This window comes from Lacerta agilis, chromosome 4, assembly GCF_009819535.1.
Source record: "Lacerta agilis isolate rLacAgi1 chromosome 4, rLacAgi1.pri, whole genome shotgun sequence".
Lineage (NCBI taxonomy): Eukaryota > Metazoa > Chordata > Lepidosauria > Squamata > Lacertidae > Lacerta > Lacerta agilis.
In genome coordinates, this window is record NC_046315.1 from 71,720,136 (window position 1) to 71,743,560 (window position 23,425).

General features: G+C 39.2%; 1 protein-coding gene across 2 annotated transcripts in view; it reads left to right on the top strand.

The window, feature by feature from the left end:
- Positions 1–23,425, top strand: part of TMEM131 (transmembrane protein 131) — a 71,684-nt gene that overhangs the window by 24,048 nt on the left and 24,211 nt on the right. For both annotated transcript variants that reach the window (XM_033147540.1, XM_033147541.1), the window contains exons 4-18: positions 4,528–4,596; positions 8,144–8,267; positions 9,797–9,913; positions 11,222–11,344; positions 11,791–11,871; positions 13,894–14,044; positions 14,134–14,190; positions 15,308–15,369; positions 18,839–18,947; positions 19,791–19,899; positions 20,879–21,032; positions 21,129–21,299; positions 22,277–22,387; positions 22,477–22,611; positions 23,237–23,341. In XM_033147540.1, the coding sequence (XP_033003431.1) occupies positions 4,528–4,596; positions 8,144–8,267; positions 9,797–9,913; positions 11,222–11,344; positions 11,791–11,871; positions 13,894–14,044; positions 14,134–14,190; positions 15,308–15,369; positions 18,839–18,947; positions 19,791–19,899; positions 20,879–21,032; positions 21,129–21,299; positions 22,277–22,387; positions 22,477–22,611; positions 23,237–23,341 (1,678 nt within the window). The remainder of the gene's footprint in view (positions 1–4,527; positions 4,597–8,143; positions 8,268–9,796; positions 9,914–11,221; positions 11,345–11,790; positions 11,872–13,893; positions 14,045–14,133; positions 14,191–15,307; positions 15,370–18,838; positions 18,948–19,790; positions 19,900–20,878; positions 21,033–21,128; positions 21,300–22,276; positions 22,388–22,476; positions 22,612–23,236; positions 23,342–23,425) is intronic.

The following is a 23,425-nucleotide window of genomic DNA, read 5'->3' on the forward strand; positions in this document are numbered from 1 at the left end:
TAAGGAGTGGAAGAGTCAAAGACACAAAGCATGGAATTAAAAAAAAAATGTTCCTATTGCAGTTGCAAGATTGTAGTTGTTGTGTTTTTTACCTTATTTATGGGTATATAGATATCATTGTTTTAGGCACTGAGAGCATGCATAGCATGCTGGAATCCTTCAAATTAAAGTGGAAATTTGTAAAACATTTTAGCTGTTTTATCAAGCTGAAGTAGCATAATGAAACTCTCAGGTCATTTAAAGGCACCAGAGGAAACAGCTAGCTAATGCATTTGAACATTCATTTGGTTTTTGCATACATATATATGTGTGTTAACTTAGCTGTTACACTCATTTTCTACTCTACTTTTGAAATGCCAGATTTAAATTTACAAGAAGACATATGAACACTAATTTCCAAAAACCAAACAGAAACCAGAAGCATTCAGTCAATTAACTTGGTATCTTAACCTCTCCATTTGCATTAAATGTTATTTTAAGAATAGTAAATTTTCAGTTACTTCTGTTGAATATTTGCTAAACAATAAAAGAGGAAGTACTGTCAGGTCATTGAATCTATGCAAATTGTTGTGAAGCTAATTGTCACTAAAAATGCAAGGAATGGCACTATGGAGTACTTTATCTAAAGGTATTCAAAATTTTAACAGCCTAAGACGACAAACCTATACTCACCTAAGTATAAGTCCAATTGCACTTAATGAGGCATACTTTTGAGTGGACATATATAGAACTGCCTGTGAAGTTACTGTTTGTACATTTGGGGTGCCACTGCCTTGGCATCCCAAAGATTCTTTGGAAACATCAAGAGAAAAGTTAATTACAGGTCCATGAACAAACAGCACTATAAATTTACAATTGCAGTGCATATATATATATATATATATATATATATATATATATATATATATAGGATGTGTTGAGATAAATTTGCATCATCAGTAGTATCATAAACAATTACCACAGCTGTTGTCTTCCTGCTTCTCTAAGGCAAGGCCTACTGTGAGCTGTAAGGAACCCACTATCTCAGATATGATCAAAGGTCTAATTGAGGGGAATTCTCATCCTTTCTGTCACTCATTAGGCCAAGGGTGGGGAAATGGATGTGACCAGCGAGGCAGAACTTTTATCTCCCCCACTCTGCATGGCCAGGTCTGACAGATGGGCATGGCCAATCACCTCTCAGTCATCGGACATCACAACCCCCTGACAGTTATGCTATGAAATACCACAGGCCATGTTTTATTCCTAATGTTTTTAGCATTCATATGCAGTCATTGGGAACCATGATTGGGATATTTGGGGCAAGGTGCCATTGGTATGCTGACGAGATTCAGCTCTATTTCTCCATAACATCTCAGTCAAGAGAGATCATGCAGATTCTGGAACATTGCCTGGATGCAGGAAATTAAGCTGAGCTTGAATCCTGGCAAGACAGAGGCTCTGTGGGCAAGTGGTTCTCATATCTTAAAAATTGGCCAGCTGTTTGCCCTGGACAGAGCTGCATTCCCTCTTAAAGAACAGGTATGCAGTCTGCAAGTCTTCCTGGAGCACTTTTTATTATTTCAGCTAGTACAACAACTGGACCTGATAGCTTGATCACAGTAGTCCAGAAATTGGTAATTTAAAGACTGGATTACTGCCGTGTGGGGCTTTCCTTGCACTTGGTCCTGAAACTGCAGTTAGTACAGAATGCTGCAGCATGATTATTGTCAGGAGCAAGTTCCTATTATTCCTCTGCTCAAATATCTGCATTGGCTGCCAGTTTGTTACAGGGCCAAGTTCCAAGTTTATTATCAGTATTCAAAGCCCTTAACAGCTTGTGATCAGTTTACTTTTCTTGCCCCATATATATTTTCATACATACATGCATGCATGCATAACCCCAGATAGGTGTTCCAGTCAGTATAGTAGTAGGCAATACTGAGCTAAATGGGCCAATGATCTGATTTGGTATAAAGTTTCCTGGGCTTCTACATTGGCTGGTTAGTGTAGAGAAGAGATGCACAACCTGCAGCCATCGTCAGGTGCATGGAATGATGAGAGGAGAAAGGGGAACCCTCTGTAAGCAATCAGGTCAGACCTCTGGTAAGAATGACCTGTCCCTTCCTCAGCAACCTGTCCAGTGCAGGCATGTAGTGTCCAAGGGGATTTGGCCCTCAGGGGAAAAAACAAAGTTCTCCACTCCTAGACTAGGGTATGATCCTCTCTTCAGGTAGAAGAGTTCCCAGGTTCAGATCTTGGATAACCTTGCTCAGGGTGGGAAGGCTGACTGTACCTTTAATGAAGCATTCATTCATAGAAGTATATATTCGTTGTTAATAGGCCAGGTAAACAAAAGTTATGACTGAAGGTGCTTGAACACACCTTTGAGTGCTGCAGGCACATGCTGAGTCAGTGCTAGGTGGGGACTTCTGTAAGTTTGCACTGAACAGATGCCTTAACATGGCTTTAAAAGACGTGTTCAGCACAAGGAATGCAGTTCCTCCCCCCTCACACACACAGTTGCTCCTATAATAGTCTATAATTTTCTTAAGACTGGAGGTGGTAATAGTTTGATTTTGGGGGCAAAATTCCCAGTATTCTATGTGTAGTAATTAAGCAGTATTTGTGTGTGTGTGTGTTGCAAGTAGTTACAGTGTGTTACTGATATGATATGCAGGACTGGGACAAGACTGCACCTTGCATAAACTTCTGCTTATAGGCCTTTTCTGTTTGAGCCAAATGTTATGTGCTATGTCTGCTCATTAAGAGTGGATTTTTAAGTTTGTAGTTAAAGTACGTGATCTACACACACTGTGCCTTTGCCTAAGTTGCAGACACTCATGGACATAAACCTTGAAAAATGGAAAGTGAGACAGAAAACTACTATCTGCTATGTGAGATTCTCTCATCATATTTCTTTTTTCTAACAAATATCAAAGGGTCCACTTGTTGTTCCAGTTGCATGTTAGCCACTAAGCTCCAAACCATAGTACAATTACTAGAATAAATTTAACAATAAAGTAAAGTATTTGTATAGCTTAGGGCATCTGCTTGTCAGCCTGGAGTCTCTCCTGTGGTGTAATAAGATTGTTGTTTCTGTGCTAGACTTCTTTGAAACTCCCCATAGCTTAGGTCATGATGGAAAAGGCAATTCAGATATTGGTAAATATTTTTTATTATGATTATGAACAGCCTGATAGAACAAGACACAAGCAGTACCAAAGTTCTTTGGTAACTAAGCAAGACTCTGTGCATTTTAAACCTTAAAGGTCAATGTAATCTTAGTTTCTAAATTTGAATACACAGCCACAGCCACACACCTCTACATCCTTCTCTGTGCAGAGCAGAAACAGGAAAAGAGTGAATATTTTATCAGTGAAGGTGTGATCATTTACTTGAGCGCCAGCAGGAGTTTGCCATTTAAGGACAAAAAGTTAACCTCAGCTGCTTCTGATGAAAAGAATTACCCTCAGATACTTTGTATTTTTACATCGTTGCTGCTTCCAGTTGTCTATGATGAGTTATAGTTTTGAAATGGAAGGGGTCTAGAAATTTTCAAGAAGGGTTTGCAGTATAAACTACTTCGAGTGTTTTCTAGCAGAGCCTGGAATTGTCTTCAGAATTCTAACCTTCAGTTGAATAAATCTGAAAGCTACCGTGATGTCCTTGTGCCTACCAATTCATGCCCCCCGATGCTGTGCTGGCGCCGGAAGTTGCAACTCCCCCTCTGATCGTCTCTGGCTGGTGTTGCTGGGTCTCTGTCCAGCATCCCCGACCCTCGGCTCCTCCTCCTCTTCCACTGGAGAGAGCTCTGGCGATGGGCTTTGAGAGGAGTCAGATGATAGCAGTGGCTGGGGCTCCCTGTACCTGAGCAAGACCTCCTCTTGAGGAGGTTCCCTACCCTGATTCTCCCCACTAGCAGGATCACTTTCCCTGGGCTCTCCTCACGAGTAGGACCTCCCCCCAGCAGGATCACTTTCCCCGGGCTCTCCTCACGAGTAGGACCTCCCCCCCCCCCAGGCTCTCCTCGCGAGGAGAAGGCAAATCCCTGACAGGCTTTCTCTTAGCTTAGATGTAACTAAAATTTACAATCCTATTCCCAATTAATCTGGGAGTAAAGCCTAAAGAATTTAATAGGACCTAACCTCTGAATAGATATGGTTAGGATTGCACTGTTAGTCATTCATGTATAATAATAAAATTTGTAATAGTTCTCCAGCCTACCTAAGGCAGATGCTCATTACAATTGCTAATACTAAAAAGGCATTGTGATATACAGGTTTTTGGGTACCCTTCTTTGAACTGCCCTGAATTGCTCCAGAGGGTTGAGGAAAAACTAGAATAGATTTTTGGTAGGAGTGGGATACAGCATGAAGGAAAGTTCACTTGTACAAGTGGAAGTCCTTGGGCTAATGGGACTACTTTGTTGGATGCAAGCCTGGATCGTCATTCAGCTTAATTGGCAACTTAATCTGGAAGATTATGAACATGAATTAAAAACTGAATGTCATCTTAATTTGTTCTCTTCTCATTTCCCCCCAACAGTATATCTATGTATCGAGGGAATTGCAGACCGATTCGGTTTGAACCACCAATGCTGGATTTCCATGAACAGTAAGTTGGAAACACTTTGCCTAGTATTCTAAATAGAAGGCATCTGGAAGTTAATAGCTGTCTGAGAAACCTATGTATTAAAAAGGCAAAGCTGATAATATAAGATAATGTTAGATGCCCAGAACCTTATCTGCCCAGCATCAATCACATAGTTTCTGTATAAGGGACTCTGTGTGTTGGCTAAGTCATATAACAGGCCTCATTGGATGAATAGTATTGATGGTTCACACTTGCAGAAATTTGCACCTGTTGTACTTCAGCCATACCACATGGTTTCTTATTTGGAGGGAAAAGAAACATGTGAGGAGAAGGTGGAAGAGGAGAAATAAATGAAGTCTAAATTGGAGGAATGATTGAAGTATCTGTTGTTGTTGCTGCTGCTGCTGCTGCTGCTGCTGCTGCTGTTTCTGTCTGCTTTACTGAGGAAAGGGCCCTTCGACTGAAAAAATCTAATATGATTTTCCAGTAATACCAAAGGATGAAGTTGTTAATCCTTATGTATGCTTTCCGTGCAGCACTAGTTTATACAGTAGTTATTTGAGGACTGTACCACTTTAGGCTACAGACTGTGCGTGCAGAGTTTTGGTGCCATCTATTTACCACTTGAATCTACTGGTTCCAGGGACCCCAGAAAAACTAAATTCTCAGGATCCCTGGCATGTGAGTGCTTCTCTAGATACAACTCATGTGCACCAATGAGGAATTTATTTCATTCTGCAGCAGCCAGATAAGGAGCACTGTGTGGAGGGAGTTGGACCATGTTGTTCTTCAGATTACATCATTGGTAGTGTGACAGGAACTGAAAGGGGCTTAGATAGAACCAAGCTTTTTTCCGACCTACTAGGAACATAACTTGGTTAGCTGAGTCAAACTCCATATTGGGGTGGGGGAATGTTGTCTGTCAACAGTGGATATATAAAAAGTAGAATATAAAATGTGCAAGGTTGAATGATTTTGGCTTTTGAATACTGTATTAATTTACTCTGCTGACTAATTCATGGATAAATTAAACATCAGAACAGTTCTCACTCTTTTCTTCTCATCATTAGTCTTTCAATGCCTGGAGATACAGCCATAATGGCAGTAGTCATAGTGCAGCATTTCCCTGGAGTTATTAATGCAGCAGTGCTAGAGTGTCTGCATATGCATGCTGCACACCTCTGGATTAAGGCCAGAAGACAGAATTGTTTAGTTGCAGCGTTAGCCCACTCCATTAGTCAGTTGAAAGGCAGGATAGAAATAACTTTGCAAAACTTATTTATTTATAATCTGTGTACAAAATATTAGCATAAAATATATATGCCAAACTAAGCAACAACAGTCAATATAAAAATAGTCCTATCAGCTTATTGGAGCAATTATAACTTTGCATCATGAGTAATTGCAAGCCCACCCTGTCCCCGGTGCCCACCACACCCCCAAGAGATGAGACACGACAAGAATGTATGTGTTTAAATTAGGCCACAACTTTATTCATTTTCAGGTGTAGGAACCTTGGCTTAGGCCTTGGAAGGTATCCTCCTCATTCCCGACAGGGGCTGAGGATGCACAGGGCAATCAGGTGTTGTGGGAGGGGACTGTAAAACGTGAACTTACACAGCATGCCCTCCCACTTCACCTAGTTGGGAGTTTGACCCATATGCCGCTGCTGTAGGGCCAGTGACTCCCGCAATCAACCCTTTAACGGGCCCTGCAAATGCTGCCGCATGGGGGTGCATCAATATGCTGCCCCCGACTCACAGATAGACTATAGAATACCGACCAAGGCCTAAAACCGCCACACGAGACCCTAACTAGGGTCTCGCTGCCAAGATACCTACAGCTGAACATCGTCTCCTACCGAGAAGGACTAGACCAGGGGTTGGCAAACTTTTTCAGCAGGGGGCCAGTCCACTGTCCCTCAGATCTTTTGGGGGGCCCGACTATATTTTTTGGGGTGGGGAAATGAACGAATTCCCACAAATAACCCAGAGATGCATTTTAAATACAGTGGTGCCTCGCTAGACGAAAATAATTCGTTCTGCGAGTGTCTTCGTAGAGCGATTTTTTCGTCTTGCGAAGCACCAATGCAAACCGCTAGTTTTCGCTTAAAAAAAATTTTTTTCCCCGTCTTGCGAGGCAGCCCCATTGACTTTTTCGTCTTGCGGGGCAGCCTTCCGCTAGCGAATGCCTTTCGTCTAGCGAGGCGTTCGTCTAGCGGGGCACCACTGTAAAAGGACACAGCATTCTATGCAAGAGCACGAGGCAGGCCCCACAAATAACCCAGAGATGCATTTTAAATAAAAGGACACATTCTACTCAGGTAAGCCACACACCCCCATTCTCCCCTCCCTTCTCCACAGCACCGTACAAGCATCGGTGGCTACTTACCTGTGTCTTGTGAGCGGCAGGGGCTGGCGGAATGATGAGCGGCGCGTGAAAGGGCTCCTGAGAGGGGCTGGCAGCAACAAAGCCCAAATTGAGCCTGCTTACAATGGCAGCCGCTCGAGCGATCATGCTGCTGCTGCTGGCACCAACAAAGCCCAGCCCCCTTCCTCTTGGTTCTAGGCAGGGCGGGGAGAAGCCAGGGGGGAGGAAGGAGGTGCCGCCGAACATGCATGTTGGCACAGCCCGAACAATCAGATCCACACCGATCCACGCAGTGATTCCCGGACCGTCCGCAGGCCAGATCCAGAAGGCAACTGGGCCAGATCCGGCCCCTGGGCCTTAGTTTGCCTACCCATGGACTAGACCCTGACACCCACCAATCCCTGAGGCCCTGATGAGTCCTATCAGCTTATTGGAGCAATTATAACTTTGCATCATGAGTAATTATATGCTTGCAATAAAGTAATGACACAAACACTTGTAGGGCAGGAGTCTTGTTAGAATAAACTCAAACAAAAAAGATGCCAGTCTCTGGCAGGCCTTCCTGGCCAGCTTAGCCCTCTGAGGCTTGGGACTAGTTTACCCAGCTTCTCCCATCCCCTCTGCACTGGCCTGATGTATCATATATTACATACAGGTTTGGGTGGGGTAGAGGAGGAGGATTGTAATTGGCAAGGTCAGAAGGAAAGGAAATGCAAAAAAAAGAGTACAGGACCAGGACCCTGTGATAATGATCTGAGGTCCTTCTTCATATGCCTCCTCTGCAAGAGGTCTGGAGGGTAACAACACAAGAACAGGCATTTTGTGCAGTGGTGGCTCCCTATTTTTGGAATGCTCAACACAGGGAGGCATGCATGGCACCTTCGTTGCATATTTGTATGCATCAGGCAAAACCATTCCTCATCTCCTGGCTAATTAAACAATCTATGGCCTTTTCAACTGTGGGGAGCAGGGTTATTGTTTGTTACTATGGTGTTTATATTGTGTTCTTATATTGTAAACTGCCCTGTGATCCTCGGATGAAGGGCGGTATATAAATTTTAATAATAGCAATAATTGACAGTGGCCATTCACAAAATGCTCCTGTTTGTTCCTTGCTACCATAAAACTATAAATATTCTGTGGCTGTAGGCAATTGAGAAAACAGTTTAAATGCTTTTTCTACTCTCTTTTAATACAGGCCAGTTGGGATGCCAAAAATGGAAAAGGTTTACTTGCACAATCCAAGTGCAGAAGAAACTATTATATTAGTATCAATATCTGCAACAACCTCACATTTTCATGCATCGTTTTTTCAAAACAGGGTGAGTTAGCTCTGTTTTTCGAAGTTGATGTTATTCTGCAAGCTGGTTTCACTTCAGCAAAAACTGATTTTACTTCAAAGTGCATCACAGTAACTAAAATAGCTTCTCTTTAAATCCCCTCCACAATCCCCCTGTGGAGGGGATACCGGTATATGAAAAGTAAATGTCAGGGGGTTTCTTCATCATTCTAGGGCAGTGGTGGAGAACCTCCGGCCCATAGCCTTGGTGTTCTCAAGAATATGGAAAATGGATAATTATAGCTCAGAAATGGTTTCTAACCAGAAGTAGCTGAGTTTAGTCCATGGGGGGGGGGGGAATCCATACCAGGATAGTAGTTTTACTATTACCAACCAAAATCCCCCAAAGCAAATAACCAACAACATGTATTTCAATTAAGAATGTGTCTCTCCGCCACTGTCAGGGTGTCAACCAGCATTAAGTGAAAGCTGAAATTATCATTGATCCTTCTCTTTGTCCTGTTATTCCGGAAGCATGTTTTAATTAGCAAGGGTGTGTATTTCTTTACTGCCACTTGAAATAATCTTCTGAGCTTAAATCCACGTGTTTAATATTTGAGGGGGAGAATGGGGGAGGGATTATGGAAAGCTTGTAAATTCATACTGCCTTCTTAATCCTAATACAAGACTTAACTGATCACACATCTTCCCTAAAGCAATTAACATATTTAATAAAATCTATGAATGTAGGACTTTTCCATAATGGAGATGACAGTGTGAGAGGTGTGGAGTGTGTGAATGGATAGATTTGTGTTATGTGTGTGGTTTTAACCCTACCTGCTTTTGGTTTTAGCCATGTCCACCCTTGCTTGTGACCTCTAGAAGATTACCAATGCTATAATGTGGCTCTGAAACTGAAAAGGTTTCCTCAGATAGTAAAGTCTTGATTATGGGTATCTCCTAAACTTATAGTCACTCTGTGCTCATTGATTCAAGCAATTATGGGTGTTGTAAGGCAGTGTAGAAGAAAACAGAAGATTCCCAAAGTGAGATATAACTTTGCTCAGGGAGGAGTCACAACAGATAATTTTTCTGTGTTTTAAGGCCAATTGAGAAGGATGAGTCATAGCACCAATTTATAGGAGCTACATTATGTACTCCAATATGGCATTTAGAGTGGAACCTGAGACACTTGGAGTGCTTAGTAAGCTATACAATAAGCAGTTCAGTGTTCTTTCACATTAGTAATATTGCTATAATGTTTTTTTAAAAAAATTCCTGCATGTTGTACTTTTCAGTGGTTTGTTTCAATGCGGTATCAACCAAATTAAAAAGAGTGTATTGGAGGTAACTTTTGTAAGGTACTTAAAGGTTTTGGCTAAAACCCAGTTTTTCATGCTAGTTTTATTTAAATTGATTTGTCCAAAGGAAGGGCTATAGTACGTGGCTTGCTTGTCTCATGGGTGTTCACACACAGCTTCTACATATCAATTGTGCCCAATCTCATATTTGAAGCACTACACTTCTAAGATGAACAACATGTCATGTTATATCTGGTGTTTTATTTTTCAGAAAATCGTTCCAGGGGGGAACACATCATTTGATGTGGTTTTTCTTGCAAGAATGGTGGGGAACGTAGAAAATACTTTATTTATTAATACATCTAATCATGGGGTATTTACTTACCAGGTAAGAGAAAACATCATGTTACCATTTCTTAAATGATTGAGAACAGAAGTGAAAGCCCATTATTAAGATTGGTGCTCAACATAACTAGTGGTACCTTGGTTTACGAACTTAATCCGTTCTGGAAGTCTGTTCTTAGACCAAAGCCATTATTAAACCGAGGCACACTTTCCCTAATGATGCCTCCCGCCGCCGGTGACCTTCCACTGTTCGGCTTCCATTCATAGACCAAGGTAAAGTTCACTAACTTCCGGTTTTGCAGAGTTTGTATACGGAATAGTTCGTAAACAGGGATGTTCTTAAACCGAGGTACCACTGAACTGCAGTGTGTGACTGCTTCATAACTTAGCATATGTCTCTAAAGTCAAGGCTTTCAATTGAAACCAACAGCCACGTACCATGAACTTAGATTTTCTGATTGGCACCCCTGCTTTCAAATGGGAATTATTTATGGAGCAAGATGCCATTTGTCTGCAATATATACATATTGTTTGATGCTGTGAGACACCTGCAATAAGTGCCACTGTGCTATGCATATTCTGTGCACTTGAGATTACAAAAAGTCTTACAGTATTAATGTGCCTCCTACAGCTTAGAAATGAACAAGCTATTTGCAAGGTGGAAAGCCTCCAAGTTGTCTATTAAAATGCAAAACAGGCTTCTGTTGATTTTTGAGATATACAGTAATAGTGATCGACTTGAAAGTTGATAATACACTTGATCTAATACAGTTGATTGATTTAAGCACACCACAATATTAAAAAAAAAATTAAGAGAAGGACATTTAAATGGCAAAGTAGCTTTTGCAGGAACAAGATCACATATTTTAGAAAACTGAAAGGAATGACAAAAATGGGGGGAATGCCATTTTTGGTATTCATGATGATTTATTTACCTGTAGTGCTCTAAGTTACTGTGGTTCGGAGCTAGAAAAAAATTCAAAGAGTTGTATTTGACTCAGTCCTACTCAGTGATCTTAAGTTAAACAACCCAGTTGCTGTTGTTGTTTTTTTTAAAAAAATCTGCATTGCATATAAAAAGTTCTAAAACTGGTTGCAAAACAAATATTTAGAGAACAGCTGGTCTGTAGTTGTCACTTGTGTGGATCCTGAAAGGAAGAAAAAGATATATTTTCTTTTATCCTAAGGCAATTAGATACTGTATGAGACCACTTTAAAATAACTGTAAACTTCCAAGTTGGGAAAGAAGTAGTGTTTCTTTGCTGTCAATGATTGTGTGAGTTTTAAAGGTGGAAAGCAGACAATTACTCACACTGGGATACTAAAAGGTTGTTTTCTTTTTCTTAAACAGGTATTTGGTGTAGGAGTACCAAACCCTTACAGACTTCGCCCTTTTATAGGAGCAAAAGTTCCAGTAAACAGCAGTTTTTCTCCTATTATAAATATACACAACCCCCATAGTGAGCCTTTGCAGGTATGTAGGAGCACTGTTCATATTTACAATTACCTGTTAAAATATTATGGTAATGTATTTCAGGTGCTCTTTGTATACTTTGATTCTATTCCTTTATTTTCAGTTCGGAATGTTATATGTATAAACCATTGACGTTAAAATAATTGTCTTAGTGGTAGTTTTGAGAAGCTATGTTCATGGAACTAAAGGTTTGCATGTAAAGTTTGACTTAGCAAATACAGAAGCTTCACTTGCATAAAATCACTTGATTTTTTTATTTATTGGTGGAGTGATAAATGACATATTCTAACACTTGAGGGAATTCATCGACTATGTTGTATGTGTGGTCTTTACCACAGAGAAAATAAAATATAAATAGTTTCACCTTAGCTGGCAATCATGAGAGTGTGTCTAGTTGGAACTTGAGCTCTAACTTTATAAATTATTATTTTTGGCTATCCTCACAGGTGGTAGAAATGTATTCAAGTGGAGGTGATCTCCACCTAGAGCTTCCAACTGGTCAGCAAGGGGGTACAAGAAAATTATGGGTGAGTGGCACAAATATTACTTGACTCACACTAAGGTATTAATAAGTTCTGGCAAAGACTAATATTTGTTGTGGCTTAAACTTTTGTTGTGGGCCAGAGCACCCTTCCTCAGATGCATGGCGTTCTCATCTACTGATCCTGAAATCTCACGCACACATATACAGATAAGAGGATGGGTGTTGTTTTGAAATGAGGCTAGGAGGCCCAGCAATTCAAATATCAACAGGGTCCAGTGACAAGTATGAAAGTTCAAAGCAGAATGGGAACAAACTTGAAATGAACTTTCAAAGTAACGTTAATATTGTACACACCAGCAAATGTGGACAATTGCTGGGGGGGGGGCGAGGAAATGACGCAAAAGTTGAAAGGCAGAAACAAATTTAAAATGAGAATTCCATTCATAACAAGAGAAGAACAAATGCTCTACAGTAAAACCAATGCTATTAATTATATGTTACTTAAATGGATATGATGTTACATGTTTTGTTTTTGTCACAAAAGCAAATAAAATTTATTTTAAAATAAATATTGTATACAGATACATAACAATTATGTCCTATAGTGAGTTAGTCACTTTCAATTTCATTTCATCGCAAGTCTGATAGCACATAAGCTTTTTACCAAGTGATTTTAGACATGTGTGTGGTTTTTATCTAATATTCTAGCCCAGGGGTCAGCAAACTTTTTCAGCAGGGGGCCAGTCCACTGTCCCTCAGACCTTGTGGGGGGCCGGACTATATTTCGGAAAAAAATATGAACGAATTCCTATGCCCCACAAATAACCCAGAGATGCATTTTAAATAAAAGGACACATTCTACTCAAGTAAAAACACGCTGATTCCTGGACCATCCACGGGCTGGATTGAGAAGGCGATTGGGCTGCATCCAGCCCCCGGGCCTTAGTTTGGAGACCTCTGTTCTAGCCACAGAATATTCCAAAAGTTGTTGTTTTGAATGAAGATATAACACAAACTACCTTTTATGTAGCATATAAATAATAGGGAAACCCTTTTCTAGGATTTTCCAGGACAATCCTCAAGTTTATATTTTTGTATAAAATTGCTAGTGTGCCTGCATGCAATTTGAGATGGTTGCTGTTGACTCCTTGGTTTGTATCCAACTAGGTCCTACTGAGACCCATTGAAAATGAACTTAAGTTGGTCATGTTCATTTATTTCAGTGGGTCTAGTCTGAGTATAACTTAAACTGGATACAAAATAAAATAAAAAAATCCTTCCAGTAGCACCTTAGAGACCAACTAAGTTTGTTCTTGGTATGAGCTTTCATGTGCATGCACACTTCTTCAGATACAGTATGTGAAGAAGTGTGCATGCACACGAAAGCTCATACCAAGAACAAACTTAGTTGGTCTCTAAGGTGCTACTGGAAGGAATTTTTTATTTTATTTTGTTTTGACTATGGCAGACCAACACGGCTACCTGTAACTTAGACTGGATACATTTATTTTTACACTTTCTGAGTAGCAGTGATTAGAATCACCCACTTTTGAAGCGTATAGACAAATTAAGTCCTGTTCTCTTTGCTATAATGTAGGCTTTCCAGAAATTTTGAATGCACAGGAGGAAAGAAAATTATGGCTTGCCTGTTGTGGGAGTGGGGAATGGGTGGGTGTGGATGGCACAGGCAGAAGTATCTACACATTTTTGTGCTACTGATGCAAAATAGGCTTTTAAGTGTTTCTCTAAAATATTGATAGCATCACCAAATATATTTCTTGTACTGGTTTCTTACAACAGAACTAGTCTTATGCACTTTGGAAAAGGCAGGTGTAACAAACAGTTACTTGTCAGCATGAATAATCTTCACATGATGATTCTGAACCTTTTATGTGATGGTTGCTTTTGATACTGTTTGACGCTTCCATCTCACTATTTACCGTAGTTAGTTCATTGCCTAAAGACACCAACAGTATATTCCATATTCCACTTGTATTATAGCTGGCATTGTGGACCTTTTTATTATACTGACTTTTATATTCTGCACAATTGTCTGTTTCAATAGGAAATTCCCCCCTATGAAACTAAAGGAGTTATGAGAGCCAGTTTCTCTTCAAGGGAAGCAGATAATTACACAGCCTTCATTCGAATAAAAACAAATGCCTCAGACAGCACAGAGTTTATTATTCTTCCAGTAGAAGTAGAAGTCACAACAGGTTTGTAGAAATGTAATGTTTCATCAATTTCATGTATTTTCCTACCACATTAGTGAAAGATACTCACTTTGTTTTGTCCTGTCTTAAAGCCCCAGGAATTTATTCATCGACAGAAATGCTAGATTTTGGTACTTTAAGAACCCAAGGTGAGTCCTATATTTTAATACACCTCCATTTCACATTGAGTAGGCACATCTCATTTTGCAAGGGCTGCGTAATACTGTATCAGTTTCATGTGTTTTGTTCCTTAGCCTTTGCATGTAGGCCTTCATATGTATTGGGTTGCATCCAGACAGGTCCTGCTGCTAATGTAAAGGATCCCTTCATTTACATAAATAAATAAATATCCAGGGTTCTCCTGGAGACGGGGTGCAGGAAGGTGATTTTTGGTATTATCTCTGTGGCTACTTTTCATAGTGTTTCATGGAGTCCCCAAACCCTCTAGAGCAGCTCTTTGGGGACTACAGGGGAAAGGAGGAATTGGTGAAAATGATTTCTTCTTCTAGCAGAACTCTGCATGAGTGAAACTTTCTGAATCCACCTCACTTGTATTTAAATGCCTAGGATATCTAGCTTTAGAAATATTATATAAAGTAAAACGAAATAACTGAATAACGCAATTATAAATATTACTTTTTATAACACCACTCTTACTTTATACACCTGTCAAATGACTGTACACAGGTGCATCTGTATTCAGACAAGTCTCCAAATCATAGTTTGGAACAGTATTCCCCAACCTGTTGCCCTGCAGCTGTTTCGGCCTTCAATTCCATAATCTCTGACCATTGACCATACTGGGAAAGGGCAGGTGGGACTTGTAGTCTAAAGCATGTGGAAGGCACCAGGTTGGAGAAAGCTGGTTTGGAAGATCAGGATTTAGGAATGGTGAGCATGGCCCCCCTTCCCTTCCCTTGCAACAAACCATAGTTTGCCCATTTGCTTCAGTGTGACAAATTATGGTTTGCCTAAACGATATTTTGCCACCATGCCTGGATCCTGAGTGGAGAACAAATTAATTTGCACACTAACCACAGTTTGCTACAGTTGGATAAAATGGCAGACTATTGTTTACTGCAGATTAGAAGCAGAAGCATCAAATATACTCTCCTTATGTCTGGGGGAGAAGGGAATAGAGAAGTGCAAGAATTAAGTAAAATTTCAGCATTGGATAACTTGAATAAATATCACACAGATGACGACTTACATAAATTCCCTCTTGTGCAAACGAGCCTTAGTGCTTTTTTTATTGGCTTTCAACAGATCTGCCAAAAATCTTAAATCTACACTTATTAAATTCAGGAACAAAGGATGTACCAATAACAGTAAGTATTACCTCTTTAATTTTACAATCTCAATATATTTTTCTAGACGTAAAAGCTAACATGAATCCACTAGATATCAAAGCTCAAGTTCTGTTAGTTTAGTCCCCTTTTCCAAATGGACTCAACGAAATGCCCCTTACGATGCACTTATCAGCTTTCAGCAATGTATCCTTCCTATGTTACATGTTGTGACTGCATATTTAAACTGAACTAAAGCTCCCCCACTTTGCATTCCTTTCAACTTTCTACTAAAGATTAAGAAAACAGGGGCATATTTAAATGTTTGTTTAGTTGCTTGTTATTCAGGCTTTACTTTTCACTGTCATCATTAATTAATACTTACAGCTTGTAATTGTACAACTATCTTAAATAATTGCGGTTAATGGTGTCACATTACAATAAAAAGCAATGGGGTTTCCAGCAAGTACATGGAAATGCATTTAATAATTTGAATTATTTCTGACTAAATCATTCAGTGCAAATGCCTTGAAAAGCATACAGATAACCAACAACAATCTTTATTATGGTCCATAGACCCATCAATTTGTTACAAAGCAATACCCAATTTGGACAGCCTGCCTTCAGGTTACACAAGCATTTTGTTCAGACTTAAAATAGGGATCATTGGTTCTTGCAACCACAGATAACCAGTATGACAATTACAAAATAAAAATGCAAACAAGAATTGAAGGTTCTTTTGTAGCTGGTATTTCACAACAAACTTCAGCATATAAAAGTGGTTAATATTGCCTTGCAATGGAGATTAGTCTTAAGCACTGTAAAGGAGGCAGTTTTGAGACCCAAAGCTAGAGAGGCCTGTCCCAGACCCGGAATACGATTCAAACATCTGGATAGTCACAAATATTCTGTTTCGGGCTAAGGTGCTTGAGCTGGTGTCAGTGGTGAAATGCTTTTGTCACCAAGCAATGTCTCTTGTTGTTGTCTAAATCCCTTTTCTCAACCACTGTTCTAGTTTGTCCAGCATGGGATATGAGAGAGTACTGTGCTTGTTTCCATGTTTTTGAAATGTATATTTATCTCTTGCAGCATAGCTTTGTTTTACCTCTTCCTGTATAAAGGGGGGGGATGATGACTACTAGATAATCTCTTAGACCAGAGACTATGTCTGTTCCTTTTAGTTTGTATAAGAGACTAACTCCTCTGGAGTCTTTTTCCTCTCTAACTTGCTAGCAGCACCAGTGGTTTAACGAGCTGTTGTCATTATAAAGATAGCCCATGGCTTTCCTGGGCTCAAACTCAGAGGCACAGAAGCATATCCCACAAAATGTGGGGTATCATTAGTTTCATATTTGGTAATAATCTACAATGGTTTATAAAAAGTATAAGAGGCCTGTGTGTATATCCTCATATTAAGATACTGTAGTTCTACAAAGAGCTCCAGGCCTTAATGAACCCTTTGTGAACTCATAGGTCTGTCCTGTTTCCCACCCTCTGACTTAACAGAGTGCAGAGAAAAATACAGAATGGTCAGCTTAGATTTTTCAAATTGCACACTACACCACAGGGTTAGTGACAGAAAGGCTGGCTGCAGTAAGTGAGCACAAATCTGGAGTCACCGATGTTAAAAACAGAAATCATTGATGCAGCAGAAGTAATGTACATAATTTTACTTAAATTTTCTTTTGCACCTTATAGTAAAGGCGATAAGTGTTAAACTACTAAGCAGTGGATTATATAGCCAAGCTTCTGAATCATATTATTTTAACACCTCATTCTGTGATATTTTGCCCTCATTCTTGACTGAAGAAATATTGACTGTATGACCTCGTAATATACAGTCCCAGTGTTTTGACACTGCTCAGATTTCTGCTACCATCTTGGATGTTAAGTGGGTTGGGGAAGTGTCGGATACCATCAAGCATATCTTAAAGGCTAAACTATTTGCTCATATTTCCATGTAAACATTGGGGGGGGGCAGGACAGGGATATATGTCTCTTGGAGTTTGTTCTGATACAGTTTGGAAGCGAGGAAGAAACTGGTTTCAAACTTCATGCTAATGTCATGGGAAAAGGCCAAGACTATATTTAGCAGAAATTTAAGCTAGATATTCATAGAACTAAATTCCTTCAAGGCACTTTAAGAGTATTGTTGCCAATTACTATAGTCATAAAAAGTTTTTACCTTTACTGACCCTTTATATTGAAGTCTGTGAAACTGAACAATTTTAAAAGAAGAAAGGCAATTTATAATATTAAAAATAATATTAAATTAATGTAAAAATATCATGTACGTATTTATAGAATTGCTGGTTCTGAGCTAAAAGACCGTGTATTTACCGTTTTGTGAGCAGCACTTAATATTCAGTTGAGTTGCATAAATATAGACATTATCATTCTATTATAATTGAAATTTATGTTTGGTAACACAATATATGATATAGTGTGATCCACTGCTTCCCAGAATTTGCTATCTTTCATGCTGCACTTGATCCATCTTCCTGGGAAGCTGAACTTGTTTGGTTGTCACTTGCTTCAAAGTATGCTTTTAAATTCTATTTTCAGGCATGGTAGGATCCCAGCTGTGTCCCCTTGTTGGATTGTGTGTATGTGTTTGTTTGCAGAGGAGTTATTCCATCAGGTTATGGAGATAACTGATTAATGTGTCATTTTTTGTCAATGATGGCACCACTTCCTTAGTTCCAGCATTTTTCAGGAGAAACTGGTTAATCACACTTAGGCCACATTTGAAACAGTAATAATAATAATAATAATAATAATAATAATAATACCCATCCATCTGGCTGGGTTTCTCCAGCCACTTTGGGCGGTTACCAACAGAATATTAAAAACACAATAAAACATCAAACATTAAAAAGTTCCCTAAACGGGGCTGCCTTTAAGACACTTAAATAATTTGTTGGTTTGTTTTTGGCATTCCCTGCTGCTCTGCAATGCTGCCAGCATGTGTCTTCAGCTGTTTAGCTTTCTAAAGTGGAGATACTGGAAGTGAAGACACAGTTAAAATAATGTGAGTGTAGTGTTCTGCCTTGTGGAGGGTCTTTAAACAATTGCGCTATGTATACGAGCACAGGAACAACCTCAAGTATAACTCTTGTAAAATTTAAGATGGAAGCATAGTGGTATTTTTGATGTGTGCATTCTCATTAATAAAACTCATATGGATGGCTAGTTCTCTTTAGATGGCTACAGACATTTTAGCCAAAAAACACCCCCAACCTAGTTAATTGCCTCCTTTTATAGTGAAACAGGCATGAGTTGAAATAAAATGAAACAAACCTAGTAAATCTGCTGGAGTTTCACAGTTGTTTCTGCTATAAATATATATGGAAACATTCCTGACTCGTGTTGTTCTAATGACATGTATCCACATTTTTATAACTGTTAGAATAAGTGTCAGCAGATTTTCAACTTTTGAAGGAAAAGGTAACAGCTATATACAGACTTTTTCAGTAGTTATTTGGTAAGCACTTCTTTTATGCTTTTCCAGAGTGTTAGACCCACACCACAGAATGAAGCTATCACAGTACAATTCAAGCCAATTACACTTCGAGCTTCTGAAAGTAAATATACCAAAGTTGCAAGTATTAGCTTTGACGGTAAGTAAAAGTCTGTTCTGGAAGTTGTATGTTTCTCATTCATGGGATGGGGAACTTTTTGTCAGCGTATCTGTAAATATTTCTTAGTTTGGGGTCCACACTTGCTTTTCTTTTGAACGCAGTTACTGCTTGGAACGAGTTACATAATACTGCCAGGGATATTGCTGCAGTTGTAGAAGCTTCTTCCTGGTTTCCACTGGTTTCCAGCAACCCCCACCCCCAAACTCTCAGGAGAGACTTTTCAGGATGCTGTTGGGCAGAGGAGGGGCTGGGAAAGTCTGTTTCCTCCAGCTGCCTTCTGTGAGCTTTCCTCTGAATCCCATCCCATGTGTTTAATCATACTGTTCAGTGTATATACACAGAGACCAAGAGTGGAGAACATTTAATGATGTCTACTGAAGTCTTCATCTTTTTTGCTAAAAAGGGGGACCTGTGGCCTTTCTGATGTTGACGGGCGACAACTCCCAGTAGCCTAGGCCAGCATGGTATTTGGTTAGAATTAACAGGAAGCAACATTTGCAGCTCACAGGTTTCCCCACACCTCGGCTGAAAGTTGAAGAAGGGATGTTGCTGTATCACCCACCCTCCTTGAAGCCACTGGAGCTCAGCAAGCAGCATTATACTCACATTTTAGAGCTAAACAGTGACTGCACCCTAATATAATAAAGGAGTAGCTTAGTTACAAATGTGATCAAAATGGTTTATGATACTTGGTAGTAAATCAAAGCCCTAACAGTGACAGTTTTACTATCAGAGTAAAAATAAATATGTGTCAATTTTGTGTATGTGTAAATAATAGTAACACTGTTTGTTTTCATTTATCTATTTGTATGTACCATGTAGCATCGAAAGCAAAGCGACCTGCACAGTTTTCAGGAAAAATAACAGTTAAAGCAAAAGAGAAGAGTTACTCAAAACTTGAAATTCCATATCAAGCAGAAGTGTTAGATGGGTAAGATTGCATGGGATACCGTTGTCTTACATCTAACTCACATCTCATTCCTGTACACGTGTAACTAACCACTTGCATGGCTTCCTATAGCAAATAAATATGCTTCCAAATGAGTATTTCTTATAATAGGGACACTGGGTTTAAGCCAGTGTTATTGTTTTGGACACTGCACTGAATTTTTGGGTATTCCATCCTGGATAAAGAGCTACAAACTGAATCGGAGCCAAAGAATCAGTGTGCAGTGGCCATCACACAGCCCTGTTTAAACAAAGCATATGACTATTGCCATGAATAGTGCTGGTTTGCACTCAGATAACTTTATTTTGCCCATTGCTACAAGTGTTAGGGACAGGCTTGAGCAATTGCTTTTTTACTGTTTCTAACTTCTACATTTATAAGTTAGTATATTCTAATTCTTCCACATTTTAAGTGCTGGTTATAACTTTATTTGCTGGATAATGTATTTGGTTTCAGACTTCTTTGCTGCTAAATGGAACAAGTGTATAAATTCTGCAGACCATTATATTTCTCAGGATTGAATTTTAAGTTTTATGTATTTGAATTACACACCTGGCTTGGGCAGGATATGACGATAGGGCATGGGGAATGAATCTGGGTCTTTTGGGTGAATTTAAACTTGCTGATAAGTAAAATCAGGAATGGGTCTGTGGCCTGCCAATTGGCGATCCTTCAGGCATTATATGTTTATGAAGTTGAGTGAACAAGCCAAAAAGAGATCTTAAACTGCTGCTGTTGGATGGAAAACGTGTGGCCCTCCAGATGATATTGGACTACAACTTTGATCGTTCTTCAGCTTTAGTCATACTTGCTAGAGCTGATGGAATTTAAGTCCAACAACATCTGGAGAGTCAGGTTCCTCATCTCTGTGCCTAGCCAATTTTCTGGTGGTTATTGTGAGTTTTTCTTATAGAGGATTGTGCAAATCTCTACTTTTTGGCTTTTTTATATTTTGGAATAGGTACTTAGGATTTGATCATGCAGCCACATTATTTCATATTCGTGACAGTCCGGCAGACTCTGTGGAAAGACCAATCTACTTAACAAACACATTCAATTTTGCAGTCCTCATTCATGATATAATGCTACCAGATGAAATCAAAGGAATATTTAAAGTAAGCCCAATTATGTGCTGAACTATTTCATTGCTATTAAATGTTACATAAACTGGATTCACTGTTAACCTGGATCATATTTATTCATTATACTAGGTACACAACTTCAGCAAACCAGTTTTAATTCCACCAAATGAATCCAGATATATTTTCACACTCTATTTTGTGGCTTCCTTGTCATCTCTTCACATTGATAACAATATTTTGCTCATTACAAATGCTTCTAAATTTCATCTACCTGTAAGAGCATACACTGGATTTTTAGATGTAAGTATATCAGTTTTTAAAAAATCTTTTCTATTTTTAAATGAAATACATTGGATGTGGTTTCTTTGTGTTTCTGGATAACATGTTCTTAGCAGTGAAGCCAAATTCAAACTGTAGTCGAATTTGAACCATAAACTGAATGCAAATTTGGTAGCTGGTTTATATTTCAGAAGTCTAACGCCTGCTAGAGTAGACCTATGGATGGAACCCATTCTGTTCTTTTGCCATTTGGCAGTTGTGCAGGATGTAATATTAATATGTTAGAGATTATTTTTGTAGGTTTGTTTTTTGTTTGTTTGTTTGAATTAAATTTATAGGAATTACATTCCTTTTTAAAAAATAATAAAAGAAACATTAATATGTCTGTACGTGGGGGCCTGTTCAAAATGACTGAACTTGGAACCGAACTCATATTTTAATGGGTTGACTCTAGCCCTCAGTTACGCATTCTGCCAACAAAAACATATTGGCAGCTGCCTTCACTAATTAACATGGAGCACAGTCCACTCAAATGCTCTCCTGTATTGGCCCCTTAAGACTAGGGAGCTTCAGAAAATCATGCTGTTGTGCCTTTTGCATCACTCTTCCATCTTAGCGGGATTTCTACAGAAGAGGAGAATTATCAGTGGATTGTACTCAGTAGTTTGTTAGACCTGTTTTGTCTTTCGCTTAGTCACCTTTAATAGTGCCTTGCCTTATCTCATGGTAGGTCAGCATCTGGTTGCCTAATAGAATGAATAAAAGGTAGCTGTGTTTCCCAGCAATTGTAGCACTTTCCGTGTAATCAACAGATTGTATACCTGAAAGCCAAATACAAATTCTTCAGTCCCAGATCTTATGGGTTACTTGTCCAAAATATTCGGGGGGGGGGGAGGAACCGACATGTTAGAACTGGTGGCAGTACCTCTGAGCCCTTGTAATAACAGATATATGAGCTGCCTGTCCCTAATGCAGTTGATGCTCTTCTGTTTTTCTAGTATTTTGTATTGCCCCCAAGACCTGAAGAACAGATAATAGATTTTGGTATATTGAGTGCCACAGAAACAAGTAGCATTCTGTTTGCAATCGTGAACAGCAATCCAATTCAGGTAAGAGACATTTGTTTGTTTGTTTGTTTGTTTTACTTAAATGACATATCTGTTTAATTTAGTACTAAAACTATTGTGCCCTTTTAAAGTTGGCTATAAAAAGCTGGCATGTGATAGGTGATGGTTTGACCATAGAACTCCTTGCTGCTGAAAAAGGCAACAGAACTACAATAATTGCAAGTCTTCCAGACTTGGAAAAGGCCAATGCATTGGATCAAACTTCGGTAAGTAACACATATTTTACTTATTACAGTTGTGTGTGGCATATGGACAAAAGATGCAAATCTTATCACTAAGTAAAAAGAAGCGGTGTGTGTGTGTGTGTGTGTGTGTGTGATCACCACATCTGCTTATGTCCAGTGCTTTTTTGGAGGGGGGACGAAGACGCAGGGGGACGCATACCCCTAAACATTTTGTGAATCTTTGTATTTTTGTCTATTTACTGTATTTATTTTTCCCGATATGAACTATAAAATGGTAGTTTTCTTGAATCAAAATGAGAGTACCCCTAAACATTTTTTTAAGAAAAAAAAGCACTGCTTATGTCTATATATAGACATGGTGCTAGCTATTTTCATGATATGTAAACAAACACCCCACACATATCCACAGCTGGAGGGAAAAAGTGAACAATGAGAGGTGCCTCTGTGAGAGATTAACTGACGAAAATAAATAGTGGAGAGTGTTTTACTTAAGTGTTAGGCAAAACATTATTCTTTGTATTTCAACATGAAGCCCTTTCAGATAACTGTGTGTGCATTTTTGTTACAGTGACCGGGGTTTTTTTGTTGTCTGTTGGAAGAATGTGAGATTAAAGCAATGAAGCAACTATATAATTCTGTTCTACAGGTAACATTGATGCCTGGTTCATACACTGTATTCAGAGTAAGATTATTACCAAAAGAACTTGAAGGGATTCATGATGGGGCTATACAAATCACAACTGATTATGAGGTACTCTTACGTTTATATTGGTCCTAAAAGTAATGTGCATGGAAATAGAAAATAAATGGATTAAAGTGGGGGGGGGGATCTGGC